Source organism: Haliotis asinina, chromosome 13, assembly GCF_037392515.1.
Source record: "Haliotis asinina isolate JCU_RB_2024 chromosome 13, JCU_Hal_asi_v2, whole genome shotgun sequence".
Classification (NCBI taxonomy): Eukaryota; Metazoa; Mollusca; class Gastropoda; order Lepetellida; family Haliotidae; genus Haliotis; species Haliotis asinina.
In genome coordinates this window covers 53944138-53966078 of record NC_090292.1, presented here as the reverse complement: position 1 = coordinate 53966078, position 21941 = coordinate 53944138, and the positions used below count along the sequence as shown (strand labels likewise).

General features: G+C 40.2%; 2 protein-coding genes across 2 annotated transcripts; one reads left to right on the top strand and one right to left on the bottom strand.

The window, feature by feature from the left end:
• Positions 1-320: 320 nt before the first annotated feature.
• On the bottom strand, positions 321-5657 carry LOC137260107 (uncharacterized). Its single transcript, XM_067797811.1, has 5 exons — positions 5462-5657; positions 4718-4768; positions 3269-3643; positions 2722-2818; positions 321-2561 (listed from the first exon to the last, which is right to left on the bottom strand). Exons 2-5 carry the CDS (start codon positions 4758-4760, stop codon positions 2300-2302), a joined length of 777 nt encoding a protein of 258 aa, XP_067653912.1. The 5' UTR covers positions 4761-4768; positions 5462-5657; the 3' UTR covers positions 321-2299.
• A 6414-nt stretch (positions 5658-12071) lies between these two features.
• LOC137259700 (uncharacterized) lies at positions 12072-15557 on the top strand. Its single transcript, XM_067797291.1, has 5 exons — positions 12072-12399; positions 14143-14336; positions 14569-14660; positions 14972-15170; positions 15432-15557. Exons 1-5 carry the CDS (start codon positions 12072-12074, stop codon positions 15555-15557), a joined length of 939 nt encoding a protein of 312 aa, XP_067653392.1.
• Positions 15558-21941: the final 6384 nt, after the last annotated feature.

The following is a 21941-nucleotide window of genomic DNA, read 5'->3' as shown; positions in this document are numbered from 1 at the left end:
AGTATCAGGTCTGAAAACGAAGGAAGTGTCAGGGCTCCATTTCATTATTTATTTTTGTTTACCCTGAACCTTTGTCAATAAAATATGTTCAGTTCACAGACTAGTTGTTATTCTACCCTATAGCAATTATTTCTATTTAAAGACAATAAAATTGTACTTATTTTGAAAATCCTCATCATACCGAACCCATTACACACGTGTTACATAAGCATGCTGTTGTGATGTAAGCTACGGTAGTTATTTAAAAAAACCTCTTCTCGGGCAAATAACTGCCTTGTAAGGGTGACGAACTTGTACATTTACAGAGACAGAGTGGGTGCTGTGGTGAAATAAGTTTTACTTTAATCATGCCCACATTTGTACATTCATTGATACGTCAATGTCTTTTTCCCAATTATCTTGACTCAGGTGTGTACCTGCGTCTGTGTTTCTGTCTGTGCCTGTGTCTATCTGTACCTGCGGCTGTGCTTTTGTCTGTGCTTATGTCTGTACATGTGCCCGTGTCTTTGTCTGTGCTTGCGTCTGTGGCTCTGAATTTGCCCGTGTCTTCCCGTACCTGCGTCTGTGTCTCTGCCTGCGATTGTTCCTGTGGCCTTGCCTGTGTTTGTATCTGGGTCTATACCTGATGTTTGATACGTTGTGTCAATTGCAAAGATTACACACATGATTCAACTGTGATGTTATTCATTGTTTGAGTAAAACAGAAAAGAATCCTGCAACTGGCATGCTGGGAACTTGAACAAGTCACAATTTCATTATACAACATATTCCGGCACAACCAAACATGTGACGTTCGAGTCGTTCAAGGCATCCAGATCGACACGGGTACCGATTCCCAAAGCCATACACTACGCTACCGAACTCAACAAACTCATCAGACTATTGGTGAAGGAGTGACGAATCATGGACATATCTCATCTCCTTGCTTGATGGCAAATGGGCTGCATCCATATCATTTTGTCGTGTACACGTCTCAACCGAGGTAATCGTCGCTGGTCACATGTCATGTTTCCAGGTGTCTTGATTATGACTGGACTTACCTGATCGGCAAGTATGGCAAGGAACTAACTTCTCGCCACGCACAAATCATCAGTTCTCACCTAGGCAGCACGTAATCAAAGAGTTAAGACATTTTTCAACATTGGGAATGACTCAACGTCAAAGGGCGTCGACAGGGAGACAGCAGATTCAAAATCCACGTGCGTCGACAGGGACACGTCAGGGTCAACCTCACAGGGTACCGACAAGCTGATCGAGCTTGGCTTGACGCTGTTAGAAGAATCGAACCGACCATGTGTCAGTGTGACTGGAGAAAGTTTGACGTTTCACCACTATTGATCCAAAAACGTCAAAGGCCAAAGGTCCATTATTAACCCTATTGTCCGTAAAAATCGACGGCGTTAATACCATCTACAGGTATATTTATCAGCCGTTCATGTTCTCAGTTCGTTGATTTTTAACTGCTACGTTGCGTCATCTACATACAGGGAATCAAAGCCACGTTTTCCAAACTCTAGAAATACAAACACAGGGAAAATGATAACTTATTAATTATTTAAGCCGTTCACTAAGATTTCCCTGTGACACAATGTTACACAGGACGGAAATTATCCAGTAGTATTGGACATACTAAAGGCAACGCAGCTATATTCCAGCTGTATGGCGGTGGTCTGTAAATGATCGAGTCTGGACCATATAGTCCAGTGATCAACGCTTTAGCATCGATCTACGCTATTGGGATATGATGACAAGCGTCATCAAAGGCAGAAAGCCTGACCATCCGATCCGACAAGCATGAGATACTGAAGACTAGTTGTAGATCTTCACGGGCTGCGTAGGAAGAAAACTACGAAATAGTATAGAAAATATGAAAAAAAGAAGAACATGTATTTGCCGCTTAACACACCGCGTGTAGTATGATCAATTACTGTGAGTTTATAAACATCACTGACAAAATTCATATCCTGAATACTCGACAGTCTTATGTTGGATTTCTTTCAACTCATGCTCAATCTCACTACGTCACCTTCGTCACGTGGCTCAAGCACAAATCTCACGTGCAAAACACCTACGCTGCAGTAGGCAAGCTCTACCGTATTAAACCCAAAATAAATTCATTTAACTAATGTATTGTAGAAGAAATATGTAGCGTTGAGAAGGCTATTGTCGCGTGACTAATACAGAAATAAAAATCGGAGAAAACTGGGGATTGGAAGTATACAGTAACTATGTGCCGGCAAGTCGACCTTCCCTTCAATGTGTGGGTTCAGAGTCCATTTCACGGGGCAAAAGAGCTTTTTCAAACTAATCTGTTTTTAAGCATGGAGTATGTGTTGTGAACAGCAACAACTAATCCCTGTTGTCTTCCATCTGCAACGTCATACACGTCATTCGCTACGGCAGCAACTTCTCCTCCAGCCTCGCAGTTGCCCCCAGGTGACCTTGGCTCGGTTGCCATGGTTATGTCTGTGTCTGGAATCTCGGCGTACCATTCCAGCTCCTGAACAGTAGCATCGTCCACCTCGGCAACGTTGTTGCACATCTCTGCTGAGTTGGTGACACTGTGAAGTAAGAGTGATTGAGTGAGTGAGTTTAGTTTTTGTCGTCGGTAGGCCCCATTTTGCAGTCATTACCTACGACATTCACGTTAGTGTGAGTCCTTGCGACAAACAATGCGAGGGCACGCATGCACGTACTCAAGCACGCGCATCATTCTCTCACCTGTTCTGCTTCAACCGTTGACAATACTTGCACCACAGGACCATGAAGACGATTAGGAAAGCTCCTGACAGCCCTGCAGAAAGTTCCAGTATTGAACCTGACAAAACAAGTTCATCAATATAAATATCTCGTTCAGTAGAATCAGATGGTCGTACTTAAAATTCCTACTTTCATTTACGCAAAAGTAAAACAAACAACGAACAATCATAAACATTTTCTGCTGCGAATGAAAGATAACATTACATTTCAGGGTAAACTTTGGTCATCTGTTCGGCAGCGAGCCAGGAATAGTCTCAAGAGGGCGTTCGCTCAGTCTTACGCGTCATGTAGAGTGATCAAGTTATATTGGATAAATTCTGCTGTTGTGTTTAGTTAATACCTTCATATACCGATAGTAAAATATGCAAGTTCTAAATGACATATCTAGGTTTGCAGACTTAAGGATGGCGCTGCTATAATTATGTCTATCAGACTTCTCATTCCATGCTGGCAGACCCGTTGCATGTGCTACATCCGCCATTCTATGATAAAACAAAGTTTTACTTACCAGCTTCACAGCCAGTCCCGTAGTAGGAGTCTATACATCCAGACACACAGGTTGACCCCAGCTGACAATATCCTCCATCACAACCACCTGGACATGGTGTACAACCACCTCCGGGACTGTCACATGGTATGTTGCAGCCAATGCCAGAATATCCCGGTACACAACCCTCAGTACAGTTACCGCTAGCATGTTCAGAAAGCACACACTTGTTATTCCTACAGTTGTTGCTGCAGTTAGACTTACACTTTCGATCATAATACCCAGTGTCACAGTCAGTGAGGCAGTCCCACGTCTCTCTGTCACAGTCTGAACAGTGATGGGTGTCATGACATGGGACGGCAGAAACAAAGTGTGGAAATATTATTTGGTTGTTTCCTGAAATGGAAATACAAAGTTTGTTAAAAAACTCAAAATACAGAAATGAGATATGATTTACTTACAATACCTGAACATGTTCATGGTGGAGGTTATTCCTTAGAAATATAATCAGTGCTTTCAAGATGTATTGCCACTATCTGATTTTGAAAGCTATACAAAAGTGATGTACCTGTACATTGCCCGTTATATTGCAGCTCACCCTGATACCCGACAAATATGTTTTTTTCTCTTTCAAAATAAACTTAACATTTGGAAAATATGTTGGCATCATGTACACTGTTCTGTTACTGATATTCAAAACACGCTGCATTTTCTTTCTTGAAAAAGACAACAATCTAGCAACTATGTACTTTTTGAGTTATTGTCAACAAGTCAGTGAGGATAGCGTAATGCGGGAAATCTGACACGGTTGACTTGAGTGGACACACACATCGAATACACACAGACCTATATGTATATATAGTACACAGAACAGTATATATATATATACAATATTAGTTTGCAACAAAGTACATGTATAGCAACAGGCAGGCATGATTTTTTATAGTTCGAGATCAGGTGGCATGTAAGATGACGATGATGATGATGATGATGATGATGATGATGATGATGATGATGATGATGATGATGGTGATGATGATGATGATGATGATGATGATGATGATGATCAGAAGACACAAGGGTGCGATTCTTTACATCGCCAAAAATCACTCTTCATTTGTTTTCAATGAAAAATATTTATCTCTGCACACTGCATTGCAATAAGATTTGCAATGCATCGATGTCGTAGCATTGTGAAGTCATCAACCTTGTGCCGTCATAGCATTGTTAGTCGTGTAATTAATGATTTCAGGGCATTGTACAAATCTATCTATGATATATCGTTTGATCTCACACATGCAATGTCTCTAGTGGAACACAGTTTTGCATGATAAAATAATTACTTCCCCTCCCCGCATTCGCCATTAGCTCTTTCATTGCTACTGCAATGTCCTGGTCCCAATTATCTGCTCTAAAATATGATTACTTACAAATTTATGTAAACACAATAGTAAACATGCAACGCTTTACCTTCTATAGCAATCATCATGCATGCTGTCACCCAGGCAGTCATTCTGTTCTCTAAAACAAAACAAAACAATTAAGTCACTAACAGTATGACATGGGCACTCATATAACATCCTCTATGTATGACATGGGTACTCATATGACAACCTATATGTATGACATGGACATATATAATGTCCTCGACGTGGGCACTCATATAACATCCTCTATGTATGACACGGGCACTGATATAATATCCTTTATTTATTACATACAGCGACTGCGGGTAGCCAACCCGTGTTTGAAAGTAAATTTGGGTATGTTTTCCTCAATTTGTTATGAGGGCGAACACATGGGGGTTCATAATTTTTATGCAATGCCCTAAGGCCAAATATCAATTTGTCATGGTGACGTGACGTCATGAACAATACCACGGTTGTTATGTGACGTTGCATTCTCACTGTAGCCAGCCCATGTTTGAAAGTAGACTTAACGACTTCGGTAATAAAGAGAAGCAACATCGGGTGTCTGAGTGGTCTCCGCTTGCATACTCCTCAGGAAGCTCAGAACGTAATAATGACGGCACTGAATACGCTGCATATTATGGAATCTAGTGATCCATTTTTTTTCAAAAGTTGCATTATGTAAATAAGGCACGTCCAAAGTATAGTTAGAAGCAAGCTTCATTGTTCACAGCAAATCTGGGTCCCCTTGTAAACAAATTTCAAGATAAATAGTTAGTCAGGTTTTGAAACAGCAGGTACTTACGTTATAATCCCGGACTTTTATATGGAATCCTGTTAATAGTGAATGGAGACGCGATGCTTCCGAGCTAGATTACATATGTGCGGTTGAGTTGGTGTACAAATGTCACCTACTACTGCAATCACATCATGCTATGCAGCTAGTACTCTTCTCAGTTACATTAATCGTCCGCTCCAGGCCCATTTGCACTCAGGAAGATAAAAGTTTCAACTCTCACGAGAATCCAAACAGGCGTGACGTTTAAGTAGTGACGTTTACGAAACCACACATTGCATATTCTTAGAATCACATTAATCAGGTTTTTCGAAGCAACAACCTGCAATAACTTTGTAATATCTCTGTTAAAATGTGACCGGTGTGAGTGACATGATCCACAAACAACGGCAAGTGAGGGGCACTAGAGCTGACTGTCTGAGCTTCCGAACCCTCATAATGTGACGTTTCCTGTTGAAGATGTACTGGTTTGGCAATGTACTCTTGGATGTTTACATGAGATGGTAACTAAAGCTTGAACTCTATCTGCAGATACCAGGTTGTCAACATATCGTGGTGAACGGACCGGTTGGTGTTGGGGTGGTGGGGGTGAGGTATCTAAGCGCACAGGGTGGCCAGTGTATGTTGGGCACAAGGTTTTCAATGTATCAATGTGCAAATATCGTTCACTGTATCTAAAAGCACATGGTTAGTGCTGTATCCGGGGGCATAAGGTTTTGGATGTATCTAGGGAACAGGGTTTTTGTTGCATCTTGGCGCACAAGGTTATCAATGTATGTAGGGAACATGGTTGTCACTGTATCTAGGAAACGGGGTTGTCACTGTATCTAGGGAACGGGGTTGTCACTGTATCTAGGGAACGGGGTTGTCACTGTATCTAGGAGCACAATGTTGTCACTGTCACAGTGTTACCGCTCTCTATAAGGCACATGTTTATCAATATAAGGCACAGTCTTATCAGACTGTCATCCTTACCTGATGGTATTGTCGAGATGTTACTCTGCGTCATAATGGAAAAAACGTATTTATTTAGCCGAACGTTCAATTTTACCCATGTCAACTGCTTTGAGGCAGACGCATTAGAACATTTGTGTCCCGAGATTCGTGGAGCTACATTTTGCTATATATTATGTTTCAGTAACAGACTTGGGATCTTTACAGGAAGGTTTCATAACCATGAAGGTTCTGAACAATAACAGATGTCCTCATAAACATTGTTAATGTGAAACCAAATACACGGACACTGAAAGTAGATGTAATATGTTAAGTCACGTCTTCCTTTCTCACACAACGAGAACTTAAAGGTCGGTTGATTGTTGTCTGGCCCTCCATTCATAAGTATTCAAGCTATCTCAAGACTATTGTCTGAGTGAGTGAGTGGGTGAGTGGGTGAGTGGGTGTCTGGGTGAGTGGGCGAGTGAGCGAGTGAGCAAGTGAGTGAGTGAGTGAGTGAGTGGACGGGTGAGTGAGTGAGATGAATCGGACCCCCGTGACACCGTGAGAGGGAGACTCTATGTGGGTGAGTGAGTCAGACGAATCGGGCCCCCCTGCCACCTTGAGTAGGAGAGTCTGTATGGGTGAGTGGCCGTTTGCTTTCCCTCAATATATATATATATATATATATATATATATATATATATATATATATATATATATATATATATATATATATATATATATATATATATATATATATATATATATATATACATATACATATACACCTGGAAATTAATCAAGCAACACCCCAATTTTTTCTATTGGAGCAACTTTGAAGTGTTCTGACAATCAAAATATGCCGGGTTGATATAGTTTGACACTTTTTTATTCAACAGACGATCTCTGACAAACAACTTAAAGGGAAAAAGTATCAAGACTTTGCTTTATTGCAACGAAATCCAAATTCTTAAAACTGTCTTAAATTCATGAAAAAATGGACACAATTTACTATTCATCCACAGACGTTGTTGTCAGGTGTATTAACACAAATTCACATGGAAAGAAAGAACAGTCATCTGAGAGTCTGCACACCGACTTTCATCAATATCTAGTGTGTCCTCCCTGCGCACGCACCACCGATTCCAGACGCCTCCTCATTCCTTGGATGAGTCTCCGGATCTGATTCTGGGGGATCCTGTTCCACTCCTCATGCAGGGCAGCCGTCAATTCGTTGAGATTATGGACTGGTGGGTCTCTCTGCCTCACACGACGGCCAATAAAGTCCCACAAATGTTCAATGGGGTTGAGGTCAGGGCTCATGGCAGGCCATGGAATTCTGTCAATTGCATTTTGCCGCAAAAAATCATTTACAGCATGCGCCCTGTGAGGTCTAGCATTGTCGTCCATAAATATGGGTCTCGTTGCCAGAGGATGGTTCTCAAAATGAGGTACCACAGCCCTGTCAAGAACCTCCTGTTGGTAACGAACACCGTTAAGGTTGCCACGGATGGTAATGATATCCAACTTGCAGTTCATGGAAATGCACCCCCATACCATAACGGAACCTCCCCCAAAGGCCACAGTCTCCTGGATGTTCCGTGGAGCCATTGCTGTGTTCCTCTGCCTCCAGACCCGAGTACGACCGTCCACCATGTGCAGCAAGAACCGGCTCTCATCTGAGAAATGGACCTTCCTCCAAGAGGCAATGTTCCAGTGCAAACGGTCATTACACCAGGCCAGTCGGGCTGCCTTATGGGCTGGAGACAGTCTGGGTCGCTTGATTGGCCTCCTTGCCCGGTATCCTGCAGCTTTCAGACGATTCCGAACAGTCCTGTTCGAGATGGGTCTCCCTGGAAGCCACTCCTGTCTCAACCGAGAGCTCGAGTCGAAGGACCTGCGCCGTACAAGTCTCAGTAAAGCTCTGTCCTCCCGGACTGTGGTCTTCCTGGGTCTTCCTGGTCTAGGCAGGTCTTTAACTTCATTAGTGGCCCGGTATTTTTTCAAAAGTTTTGAAATTATGGAATGATGTCGTCCGATTTGAGACCCGATTTGTCTTAGAGACATACCAGCATTCCTCATGCCGATTATTTGCCAACGAGTGGCCTCTGATAATTTCCTACGTGCCATGACATTGAAATGAATGAAAAACCGAATGCAATCGACAACCTGCGCTTGTAAACACCCCAGGGAAAAAGTGCATTTTTCGAAAGTTGAGGTTAAAGCAATGCACGTGCGCTGTGCAAGCTTCACGCGCGTCATATCAACCCATGAAAAGCTCATGCTGTATGTCAATACATCAAAATTGAATAATCAATCATCAAAATTACTTCGTTAAACTTTGTTAAGTTTTTATGTGTCTTTGAATTTGGTGTTGCTTAATTAATTTCCATATGTATATATATATATATATATATATATATACATATATATATATATATATATATATATACACATATATTACCTTTTCTTCTACAACACCATGAACACTGGCGTGTTCTTGTTGGAGAAGGTGAAAAGTTTCTCAGGCATCAGCACGTCACTTTTTTTGTGCGCGTAACATTTAAAGAAAATGGACTTTGCCAGCTGTCCACTATAAGGATGTGCGTCTGTAATAACATGTCATCAACATGTCCTAGGCTTTCCAAGCCGTAGAGAGGTACAACTTAACAAAACAATGTGTTACTCCCTCGTCCCTTTTTTCTTCTATCATTTTTTTTTTTAAAAAAAGGACTACCTCCCTCGTCTCTTTTGAAAAATATGTGCCCAAGAAACATTAACCTTTTCTTGTTGCCTAAGTCCAGCGGATCTCCCATGTCTTGCTTGGTGCAAGCAATGAAGCTGCGCTTGGTGCTGGCAACTGGCACATAAGCACGGTCCGAACAAGGCAGGAGTATATTCTACATGAAACGCATTACATTGATGAAGGCTTGGTGCGATTCTTTTTATTTAAGCTAATGCTTGAAATGTCTGCAAGTCGAATGCAATATACGTGTGCAAAGATTATAGGCATTTTACCCCAACAGGTAGCTATTGCCACTATATACTGCGCGATACGAGGAGATGTCAATAAGTTTTGAGCCTTGCATAGAAAAAAACAAAATATTGGTATGAACCACATGTATTTTTCAACATAGTCCCCTTGTGAGTCAAGACACTTGTTCCATCTTTTCTGCCAGTCGCTGATGTCATCTCTGTAGAAGGCGCCATTTTGGTCCTCAAACCAAGCCTCAGTAGCAGCAATACGCTCATTATCATCCTGAAATCTACGACCCTGCAAGTGTTTCTTGAGATCTGGGAACAGATGGTAATCACTTGGTGCCAGGTCTGGAGTGTAGTGGGGATGCGGCATGATTTCGTACCCGCATTCCTGGACAGCAGCGGCTGCAACGCGAGAGGTGTGTACTGGAGCATTGTCTTGATGTAGAAGAATACCACGTCTGATCTTGCTCCGGCGCTTCTCCTTGATTGACTGTCGCACTTGCCTCAACAAGTTAGTGTAATATTCCCCATTCATTGTTCTTCCTTTTGGTAAGTAATCTATGTCGATGATGCCTTTTCTATCCCAGAAGACTGTCGCCATTACCTTCTACACTGATCTGGAGGCTTTGAACTTTTTGGTCCTGGGAGAAGTGACATGTTTCCATTCCATGGATTCTTGTTTGCTCTCAGGATCATAGTGGTAGATCCAGGTTTCATCACAGGTTACTAGCCTAAAGTGAAAATCTTCTGGATTCTTGTTGATTCTGGTTAGCATGGAGTTGCTTATGGTGACCCTTGTTTGCTTCATTTCATCTGTAAGCATTCTTGGCACCCATCTTGCGCACACCTTAGACATGACGAGATGTTCATGAAGAATTGTCTCGATGGATCCGTGTGAAATGCCTGTGGTCTCCTCTAACTCGTGGAGTGTGATTCGACGATCTTCCAGCACAAGTCTATGCACTCTGTCAATGTTTTCCTGACTAGTGCTTGCTGTTGGGCGACGTGGACGGGGGTCATCTTCAAGACTCTCTCTACCATGCTTAAATTCATTCACCCATCGTTTGATGATAGCAGATGAAGGGGAAGACTTCTGATAAACTGCTAAAAGCCTTTCTTCAATGTTCTTCGCCGAGTTTCCTTCAAGAACTAAAGACTTAATTACTGCTCTTTACTCAATTTAATTCATTTTCACTGCCGTGAGGGGGGTCTCTTTCTGTCAGTGTGAGCTGTTCAATAACTTCTGAGAGTAGGATACCAAAACTTATATATCACATCAGCTACACCCCAAGGTTCAATGTCGTACCATAGGCTGTGACACCTGGGTATGAAAAATGCTCAAGGCTCAAAACTTATTGATATCCCTTCGTACGTAATTTTAAAGTTGTTGCTTAATACTGCCATATTCCAGCTTGAGTGAGTGAGTGACTTTAGTGTTACGCCGCACTCAGCAATATTCCAGCTATATGGTGGCGGTCTGTAAATAATCGAGTCTGGACCAGACAATACAGTGATCAACAACATGAGCATCGATCTGAACAAACTGGGAACCGACGACATGTGTCAACCAAGTCAGTGAGCCTGACCATCCGATCCCGTTAGTCGCCTCTTAGGACAAGCATAATCACCTTTTATGGCAAGCATGGGTTGCTGAAGACTGAAAGCTGAAAAGTCATTCCTGAAGCAGAACATACTTTGATCGTCACTGTAAGCAATTGGGTTAAGATGACAGGATCAGATGATCACGCCCAGCAAATACATTCCACATGAATAATTACCAAAATAGTATTGATACTTGACTGTTAGACTTCCAACTTTATCCATTTTCTATACATGCTGGCGGAACTCTTTGTTTGATGAGTTTCCTGAGAGTCATTTCGAAGTTGGTAGATTAATTAAAAAGCACATATTTTTGATGACAGCTTCTTTTCTGCATGTCACAACTCTTCTGGGCTATTCCATGCTCCTTCATCAGGTGAATTGAAACGAACGAGATACATAATGAGTATATGCACTAATTGTACAAGAACGTAGTGCCGTATGCATAGACATTAAATTGCATAAGAAACATGAGATCGACGAATGAGATAAGCAGCCAACATGCATATTGTTCACACAAGGGAAGAGTTATACAAGTAGTTAGCACTCTGTATAAGCCATTAATGTCCTAATGCACTTCCCATTCTCTGGGGAGGAACACTACTTGCTCCCTCTTCAGCTGCCGCTGTTATTGTCTCATCGTTAACGACTCTGTTAGTTCTCGCTGGATTCATTCATTGACATAAGTGGGTAATACGGCTCATTGTTGCCAGTCGTTGGCGTGAGAGGAATTTTTTTTATGATGTGCTGTGAGAGAGCTACTTTTTGGTCCTGTTTGTACAGATGCTCCCACATGCAGTGTGGAGTGTTGCTGTGAACATCGCATACAAGACGCTGCTCCTACAAGTCATATATACATGTGCTGTGTATGATGTGTACATACACACAAGATGTACAGTAGGGACGAGCAAGTGTGTAACACGCAATCAATCTGCCAGACTGAGATTTCTTAAGGCGCATTAAGTGCACATGATTCAGTTTCGAAGTAATGCTTATTTCTAAAGAGATATGGCTTATCTCACAGAACTACCAACGGCAGGACAGGAGATGTGTTACACTGAATGAAACACTGGGTTGAGAGCCTAGTCGTGATCAGAAAACAATGTTACCTAAACACCCTACCAGGATCGTTTTTCGAACGGCTAACATTTTGTCGTTAATCGTCAAGTTAGTTTTATCACAGTCAGTCAACAATATAGACACTTGCAAGACGGTTGTATTCTACAGGAGACCTGAGATGGATGATGTGGTGTTTACCGGGAGCCTGATAGAAGAGGTGAAGCAGGTGGACATGAGGGCTGACTGTTTCTCCCAATGTCATCGACAGAAGTTATGTAACCTTGTCTTGTACAACCAAGTCACAAGCAATTGTAGATTGTACTCTCACGCCTTGGGCTCGAGCAATGAAGCTGGATGGCAATATTATGGAAGTGAGTATTGATGAATATTTAGTGAGTGAGATTAGTTTTACTCCTCACGCAGCAATATTCCAGCTATGTGGCGGCAGTCTGTAAATAATAGAGTCTATTATGTGATCAACAACATGACCATCGATCTGCGCAATTTGGAACCGATGATATGAGTCAGCCAAGTCAGCGAGCCTGACCACCCTACCCAATTAATCGCCTCTAACGACAAGCATAGTCGCATTTTATGGCAAGCATGGGTTGCTGAAGGTCTATTCTACACTGGACCTTCACGGGTCTTACGAATAATTAGAAAATACCTATTTGTATTTAATGTGATGTGTGGAGTTACCATTTTAGGCAACCACACAATTCCTTTTTTCAGGTTACTACTAAGTTCCACTTGTTTTCATATTACATATATAACAGTCTTTCATAATATATTTCAAGGAAAACACTGTCTGTTGTCAACGAAATGTTATGTTAGTCAAGCAGATGTTTTGGTGGTGAACTGTTCCAAATGATCTCGATTCGATATTAGTGCAGGTTTTGTAATTATTTTTACTTTTGCTTAAACGGTATGTTTGACTTGGAATCGGTATTGCTCGTTTTATTTCTGAATTATATTCTTTTCATTCCATGAATGTAACAAAATAGCATTTCTAAATGTGACATATGAGAATTTTGTCCAAATGTTCGTTACACAGATAATCCGATGATAAACGCACGTAAACGGTTCAACACATTGACGTTGAATGAATTTTCAGATCAAGAGTCCTTCATTGATTGAAATTAAACATGCAGGACCATCTTGCCTCAATCATGTCTAAAAGAAATGTACTCTCTCCTCGTTAAAGAAAATGTCAGATGTGTTGCAAGAAGCAAAGGAGAGTCATGAAGACGCAAGTCAATGATCTGATTCCTTGTTTGATGGTCGTAATTCGTTTAGTTTAAGCATGGAAAATATATTTTCGAGCAAAACACTGTTACGGTTAAGTATTTACCGTAACAAACGATGTAAGAAATCCCCCCTGAACCAGCAAAAGAGAACAAGGACAAGTGGTAAACATTAAAAAAGTGCATTATTGTGCAACGAGAGCAAGGTATACAAGGTCACAAGTCAATTTCACCAGGCTGATTACAAATTCAATACAAGTGAGACAAAATCTAAGGCGATGGGTCACAAATATAATGTTGTAAACACACCAAGTCTTAGTGCGAGAGAGAATCAACTATGCAGAATGCAAACACAGCGATCGGTCTGACAGCGGTTAATGTAGGTCAGGCGTTGATGATCGTTGGCGACTCCAGTAAATATGAATGAGTGTCCCCCGCAACACGACAAGCAGCCTTTTTATATATACTAAGCCATTTCCCGAAAGTTCGGGCACTTATGAACATCATATCTGTAGAATGGTCTCGAAGTCTCCCGGAAGAAAACACATAGAAAACTAGAAGCAGATAAATTCCGGAAAACCAGAATCCTAAAAGTGTTGACCATCTATTAAAATGAAATGTGCCCATCACAATAATTATTCCAAACACTAAATGTTGTGATCAAATAATAATTATTACTTCGTCAATAACAAAATACACAGAAAATACACACTCGTAACAACACATACTTGTCAAAACTGGATTACAAGGCATTTGTGTGATCAACTTCACAACTGAAATGCTGCCCACTCGCAACAAGGGACATACAAATTCTTGAAACTAAGATGCCTGCGTTGGTGATGTTTACGTGTGTCCCTATTTCGTTTCCAGTTTCATGTGACAACTTTAGACTTGACAATGCAAATGCAGACGTTGACGTCATCAACACTGTCCCTCAAGATGTCTGCAACTCCAACTTCATTGCCTCAGACGACAGAACATCTTCCTGTTACAAAGGTGCTTCATGGGAAGTGGTGCCAGTCAAGTGTGTGTCATGTTACATTGGACTACCAAGACAATACACAGTAGGTTGAGGATTATACATAATGTATACATCAGAATGAAATGGTGCCACACGGGGCAACACTGATAACTAAACTAAGATATTAACGAATATTTAAGCTAAGGTTATATATCTGAGAAAACACATTAGCTGTGGATTTGGTATGCTACGGTGTTGTTAGGAGACCTTGCTTTACGTTCATTTTTTGCTAATGACTGAATTTATTCTTTAGACATTCTTTCTTTTTCAAACAGTATCCGAACTGGGACCATGAAGAAACACTGACCTTTGACCTTGCTGCAGGGATGAAACTAAAGATGGAAGTATCTGGAGCCACAACTAAACAGTAAAGTGACGTGTTATAATGAACTATAACATTTTTTGTGTGAGGATAGACCACTTCAATAAGATATTTGCTACACGTACACAACGCTGACATACACAAGCAAACAATTGGTGGCAGCAAGAGCCATACCATGAAGATAGTGATTAACGCTCCTGGACCAAACTGAATGTTGGGGTTCATTCACAACCAAGCCATTTACAACAGTTTTAGATGCGACTAAACGTCCAATTTGTTTTCACAGATACTTGTATATGGCATAAATCGTATTCTATTACAAGTACATGGATACATGTCTATGTCGTCTGTTGCAGCAACAGTGTATGGATTGCGAACCTAACCGAAGACCTTGTGTATGTGTTGTCGCTGAGATGGAGCTACAACCCAACTGTAGCCATCTTCAATACTCGGCAAGGTGGAGTATTTGGTGCAGAGGAAAGAGTGTATGGTCTGTCAGTGACCACCATCAGCAACTATAGTATTGAAATTCACTTCGGTCAGTCCGCATTCGAGGTATGCAACACAAGCATTTTAAGGTGTATGTAGATAGATAACAATTGACTTATTGTTGCAAACACTGCAACAAAAAATATAAAAACAAAAAAGTGTTCCACTGTTGGTGCAATAGACGTTCATCACAAGCTCATAAAATCTTAGATTTACTCTTTTGTTGAAAATAGAGGTTTGCAAAGAGTTTGAAAGCAGTAAACTGGTAGCACACATACGACTTTCTAAATTTACGGATATCAGGTTTTATGTTGTGCCTCTTTTCAGACCTATGTAGATGGAATTCTTTGGATGACCAACCAGATGCGTCTCCCGTTTGTTGGTATCCGACGTGTAGGCGCTGACGGTTTCACCGCACTTCACAGTTTCCGCGTTGGCTATGAGACGTGCTGATGCCTTTCACTTTAACTAAACACAGTTTTCACATTGACTATGAGACGTGCTGATCCCTTTCACATGTTACTTCTGCTCAGAGATGTATGCTCGCTGGTTTCGTGTTTGGCTGATATCAACTTTAACAGACGTTCAAACATTAGTGTGAGATCGATTTCTGAGCCCGTGATTGGCTACTCCAAACCTAAGGTCAAGTTATGACGGATTACTTTCTTGATTAAAATTTCACTGATAAGTTACTTGTCCTTCAACTGAACAACGAACACAATCTTCTGATGACGACAACCACGAAGCGTTTACAATGACGTCACATGTTCAAATATTTTATGCCTGCAAGAATTAAAATGATCCACCTTTACATGGTAATCATCAGAGTGTTTAATTAATTTTCTTGGATCTGGCTGCATTATCACTATTGCCTTGATGACGCAAATATGTGGAACACGTCACAATTTAATTCTGGACTCACAAAAGTCCAGAAACTCTCAGCACTGTGGCCACTCTCGCACAAGCGATTTCGCAAAATTAAACAGGCAGCTGTTATGTATGTGTGCTAAGGATGAAAAAATGAAAAAATTTTTTTTCGAAAACTCAAAATTTAAACTCGCTCGCCCATGGGCACGCCCATGGGCGAACAGTGGCCAATGGGTAGGCCCATGGGCAGGCCCATGGGCGAAAGTGTTTCATTTCATCCAGAATGAATGTTTTGGAGGTTGTAAATGAATGAAAAAATGTTAATAAGTATCATGACACAAATTTCAGCTTGTTGTGACTTGACTCTGCTAACTGACAGCGATTTTGAAAAATCTCGCCCATGGGTGAAAAACATATTGGCCCATGGACGAGAATAATTAATTTCATTGAAACTACATGTTGTTTTTTTTCCAGGCTGTGCAGTTTTTCAATAAATGAACGTGTATTTATTATTGTCTTGACACGAAATTAAGCTTATTTTGACTTAATTCGGCTAATTAAGAGCGATTTTTCAAAAAGACTCGCCCATGGGCGAAAACCATTTGGCCCATGGGTGAGAATATTTACTTTTACTCAAAATACACCTTTTCCCATGTTTTGGAGGTTGTGAATGGATGAAAGTATGTTCATAAGTATCATGTCACAAAATTCAACTCATTTTGAATTAATTCCGTTAATTTAGAGCTATTTAACAAAATCTCAGCCATGGGTGAAAAACATTTTGGCCCATGGGCGAGAATATTTCCTTTTACCCCAAACACATCTTTTCCAATATTTGGAGGATGTAAATGAATAAAAGTACATTTATGAGTATCATGACAGAAATTTCAACTCACTTTGACTTAATTCCTCTAAATGAGAGCAATTTTGAAAACTCTCGCCCATGGGAGAAAGACATTTTGGCCCATGGACGAGAATATTTGCCTTCACTCAAAATACATCTTTTCCTGTGGTTTGGAGGTGTAAATGAATGAGGATATATATATGAGTATCATGGCACAAAATCCAACTCATTATGACTTAATTCTGCTTATTGAGACCGATTTTCAAAAACATCTCGCCCATGGGCGAAAAACATTGGGCCCATGAGCGAAAATCTTTCCTTTTCACTCCAAATACATCTTTCCTAATGTTTTAGAGGATGTAAATGTATGAAAGTGCCATTATGAGTATCATGACACAAAATTCAACTGATTTTGACTTAATTTTGCGAATTCAGGAAGATTTTTAAAAATATGCCAGAATAATCACTTTTACTCAAAATACATCTTTTCCCGTGTTTTGGATTTTGTAAATGAATGAGGATATATTTATATGTATCATGGCACAAAATCCAACTCATTTTGTCTTAATTCTGCTAATTTGTAACAAGTACAAGAATCTGGACTTCCACTTAAATTTTCATAGCTTTTTTTATTGTCTTGGAGGTTGTAAATATATGAATGAAAGTGTGTTTATAAGTATCACGACAAAAAAAAATGAAATCATTCCGGTCTTAATTCGACTAATCTCTCTCGTGGACGAAAATATATTCGTTTGCTCGTTTTCTTTATTTTGCAAACATATGGTTTAAAAATAGATGAAATTCTAATGACAATTCAGTTTAATTTCGTGAGTTTAGTTTTATGTTGCACTCAGTAATATCCCAGCAATATGGCGGCAGTTTGTAGATAATCGAGTTTGGATCAGACAATCCAGTGATCAACAGCATGAGCATCGACCTGCACAATTGGGAACTGATGACATGTGTCAACCAAGTCAGCGAGCCTGACCACCCGATCCCGTTAGTCACCTCTTACGACAAGCATAGTCGCCTTTTATGGCAAGCATGGGTTGTTGAGGCCCTCTTCTACTCCAAATCTTCACGGGTCCCGAACACAGAGCTTTACTTCCAGCAACATATACAATACACTTAGAATACTAAGCCTTGAGATTCTTTTGAATTTAGGTATTCTATAAATATACCAAAATTCAACCTATATCTATGAAGTTGAAGTTATTTGTGAAAGCCCTAATCAAGAGTGACCAAACTTCAGTGACTATGCTGGGACACAATAATAAATGGTGCTGTGAGATCTTTAACCTGTATTGAAACATGTCTTGCCAATTCCGCTGACATTCACCAAATGTATCTACCTAGTAGTTTTAAGTGTACCTACCCAGTTTAGCATGTTTCGTTTTAATAGTGTGGTCTCCATTTTTAGTAATTCCCGTTTGCCCGTGCCGGTTTTTCCTCGTCCGAGGTTTTATGGGGTATTCTCCTATTTGTCAGACCAGAAATTATCTACAACAGGGGTAGGTCACTCGCTTGTTTCCTTTACCATTTGTACTAATTAGTATGCGCCTCCTCATGCTCCAATGCACACAGTGACCTGATTCGTCTCCATCGCAACTTAGGCTGCGTTTAACAGTACTTCAGCCAGTTTATTGTATCAGTCGAAATCTTACAATGAATGAATGAATGAATGAATAGCAAGAAGTATATCTGAATGAATGAAAGAAATGATAAAAGAAAGAAGTGCATATGTGAATGAATGAGAAAGATATAATAAAAGAAAGAAGTACATATGTGAATGAATGAAAGAATAAATGATACATCACGGCCATCCCTTCCAAAACATGCTAAAGAACGCAAAACTATCGTTAGATCACATGTGTTAACATCAGCTTGTTATTGTCTCCCTGGTCAGGCGTAACAATTGTCAGACAGGTTAAAACAACAAACTATCTGGTTGACTGCACAGCTGCCTGTTGACGTAGTATACCCACAACACCTACTTTTCCTGCGTAACCTTCATCTACATCACCACCCTTAATATATTGAGCAGAGAGCAAGGAAGGCCCTACAGCTGTAACCAATGAACCGTGGCGTCTCTCTGCTCCCAAGTTCCCAAGTGGGGGTGTCCTTCTCTACCTCTTCCATTAATCTTAAAACATCTAACACGCTCAACGCATGCATCTTTTTATTAAAATGTGATGTTATACATAATCATAAGAGTATTTTTATGTATTATTCAGTTGATAAATTATTATTCTATGATATATATATATATATATATATGTATGACACGCTGGACAGGTCTAGGGCATTTTGTGTTAATTTACCATTCCCATTTTCATAATGCTTAAAAAAGACACTCATTAATCTATCGCAGAGTTTTGTCATTCCTTCACTCCAACATGGTTGCTAAATCCCCTATGATCATAGTATATCGACTCTGCCATACCCAGTTCACCTAATCCTGAGAAATCAACCAGTCATGACATACCCACATCGCCTAATTAATTTTCCGTACCTATCGAGTAAAAAATACATAAAATGGGAGGACGCCTTGTTAACTAATGGGAGTGAGCCTTGCAGGGAGTACCCTCACTCTCACAAACCCACGTATTGAGGAGAAGCGGCCGTGTTTGTCGGGGATTTTTCTGGCTTTGCTAAATAAATCGTACATAAACATGTAAAATATTTTGCTTTGATTCTGTAACTACCCACATTATGACATTGAGACCATTTTGATTTATCTAGTAAAATACGATTGAAGAGTTTTGAGTTTGAATCTTGCCACTTTAGCGCTCTATCTTTTTTAATGGGGCGTGCATACTAATATTTAGGTTGTTTTTAGTATTCCATCTATTTGTTTAAATTAACTGATTTACCTGTTTTTGCTTTGTTTGGGTTTTTTATTGCAAGTGGCCCAGCGAGTGAGTCTGCTTTGATACCTGTAAATTTATTCTGACGTTTGACGAGCGGGACGTTAACAAGAACATATATATGGAGCCCCTGCATCAATACGTACTTAAGACTAAAGTGTTTGAAACATTATTCTAGACCAGTATTTGTACACAAGTGATGAAATGTACCTGAAAGATCAAGGTTCATAAGAACGTACAAGGCACATTTCTCCTACCTCATTTAAGAATGTCCATTTCTGATTGGTTCACGTGGCCTTGCGAGGGAGAATAGATAATTTTTACCCCGCCACGTGGGAAAAGCCTGCATCCAGTCAGTGAACTGTAAAGCAGTGGTTCGAATCGACTATAGTTAGTACCATGTTAATATAATACATGAAGTCTTTGAATGTCATTTAGAAGTGAAAATACATAAGAATGAAGATTATTATGGATATCAACTTCTTTATGACAGAACACAACACCTGATGAAGGAGTAAGCATTAACTCCGAAACGTTGTGTTCTCTCATAAAGAAGTTGATATCCATAATAATCTTCATTCTTAAATATAATACATGGTTTCAGCTTGTTTTGATGCTCTTTTTACATAAAGTGATATTTAAACATTCGTTATGGTAAATACGGTGTAGCAATGTGATGAAGAGTATGCGGGTTTCTTCATCCCATTTCATCCACCGATGAGAATGGTGGTATCCTCTTTTGGTTCACACCCGGATTGTCGATTGTTTTATCAAATACACAACAGGACTGTCGAAAAGCAGTGGAGTGTGACAGTGCTCAACACTGTTCTAATGACACCCGGAGCGTCGACTACCTTGGAGAACTTGTGCCCGAGAATGCCCGTGAATAGCAGAAGACTCGTCTCTACGCTAATTAACGAGCTAAAACACATACACACAGACTTCGGTGAAAGAATGAGCTGCGGAACCAATTCCTGAATGATAGTCGTCGCACGAACAGTAGTCGAGAAAGTTGGCGTCATCGTGAATCGAGGGTCTGTGAGCAATGTAAACTGCATATTGTGAGACAGTGGCCACAATAAAGAATAAAGAAGAACTTGACAGAAGGCTTCAGCGTCTCAACGAGCAGCTCCAAAGACAAGAGATTTCCGTAATGAGCTGTGCTCATCAGACTGTCTGCCTCGCTCATAGTGACCACATTACTGTACTTTATAACGTATTTGGTTTTCCTTCATGTCCGGAGCGTCGAACGCCATAGTGTTGACACCTGATTACCTCCTTACGTATTACCCGAGACCTCGAATTTACAAAAATTTCAATTCAATTTTAGACAGCCCAGGCAAGTCGTTTGTTTAAGGAGTAAGAGGATTAGGAGGCATGGTCGACTAGATTTCTTTGTTTAACTAATCCCACACGGCCTTCACCAATAGAGGGAATGATTTCTGTTCAGTTATGACATTGCTGTTCTCCATATGTCTCTATTTTCTCCACACATCTCCATGTTGTATTTTTGTATGTTTTGTAACTCTGATAGGGACTGGTGAACAAGCTTTACAGTACCTCACCCATACAGCATTTAATACAAAATATAAATGAAGCATGTGTCGTCATCCATATGAACTATCATATAATAACATATGCATACATATCATTACATCAAATACATCTTTCATATAAGTAAACATGAAAAATAGAATTATGGTTTGTTGTGTCTGACTAGCTCTTTGTAGAAACACTGAACATTTGTGAGAAGGTTTTTGACAAGTTAATTAGTTTCCTGTTAAAAAATTTAAAAAATCAAGCTTTGTGTTTTATGATAAAATCGTGGACGGATCAACTATTTTCTGGTTTTCACAGTGAATAAGTTCTTTTCCGTTCACCGAAGTCATCATAGACCACAGTGAGAAAAGGTCGATCTTCAAGCAGTAAGGAAGACCATGATAGCGTATGGAGTACGTGTGTCTTGGTCATCTCCTCCGCTATCCCCTCCCCGAATCCACACCCCACCAGGGCGTGTAGGACTTGTCTCGGTGAATAAAAAGGGACTCCTATAACCCCATATACCCCTAATCACAATGCTATAATTTGTCGTTTTTGTGTATCCGGTTTTGTGTATTCTGTAATATTGTATAGTACTGGTGAAGTGTTAATCAAAGCAATATTTTGCTTGCTAAACGAACCACATTTTTTGAGAATCAAAATATGTTTTAAGCACATTTCCAAAATTGAAATGCAGCATGCACACAATAACTAAATTGG

Excerpts from the sequence above, each read along its gene's own strand:
- LOC137259700 (XM_067797291.1), top strand. The coding sequence starts at position 12,072 with ATGTTACCTAAACACCCTACCAGGATCGTTTTTCGAACGGCTAACATT. Across the intron at positions 14,337-14,568 it reads GACTACCAAGACAATACACA|TATCCGAACTGGGACCATGA; the intron begins GTAGGTTGAGGA and ends TTTTTCAAACAG. Across the intron at positions 15,171-15,431 it reads TCGGTCAGTCCGCATTCGAG|ACCTATGTAGATGGAATTCT; the intron begins GTATGCAACACA and ends GCCTCTTTTCAG.
- LOC137260107 (XM_067797811.1), bottom strand. The coding sequence starts at position 4,760 with ATGACTGCCTGGGTGACAGCATGCATGATGATTGCTATAGAAG. Across the intron at positions 2,819-3,268 it reads CGGGACTGGCTGTGAAGCTG|GTTCAATACTGGAACTTTCT; the intron begins GTAAGTAAAACT and ends TTGTTTTGTCAG. Across the intron at positions 2,562-2,721 it reads CAACGGTTGAAGCAGAACAG|TGTCACCAACTCAGCAGAGA; the intron begins GTGAGAGAATGA and ends CTTACTTCACAG.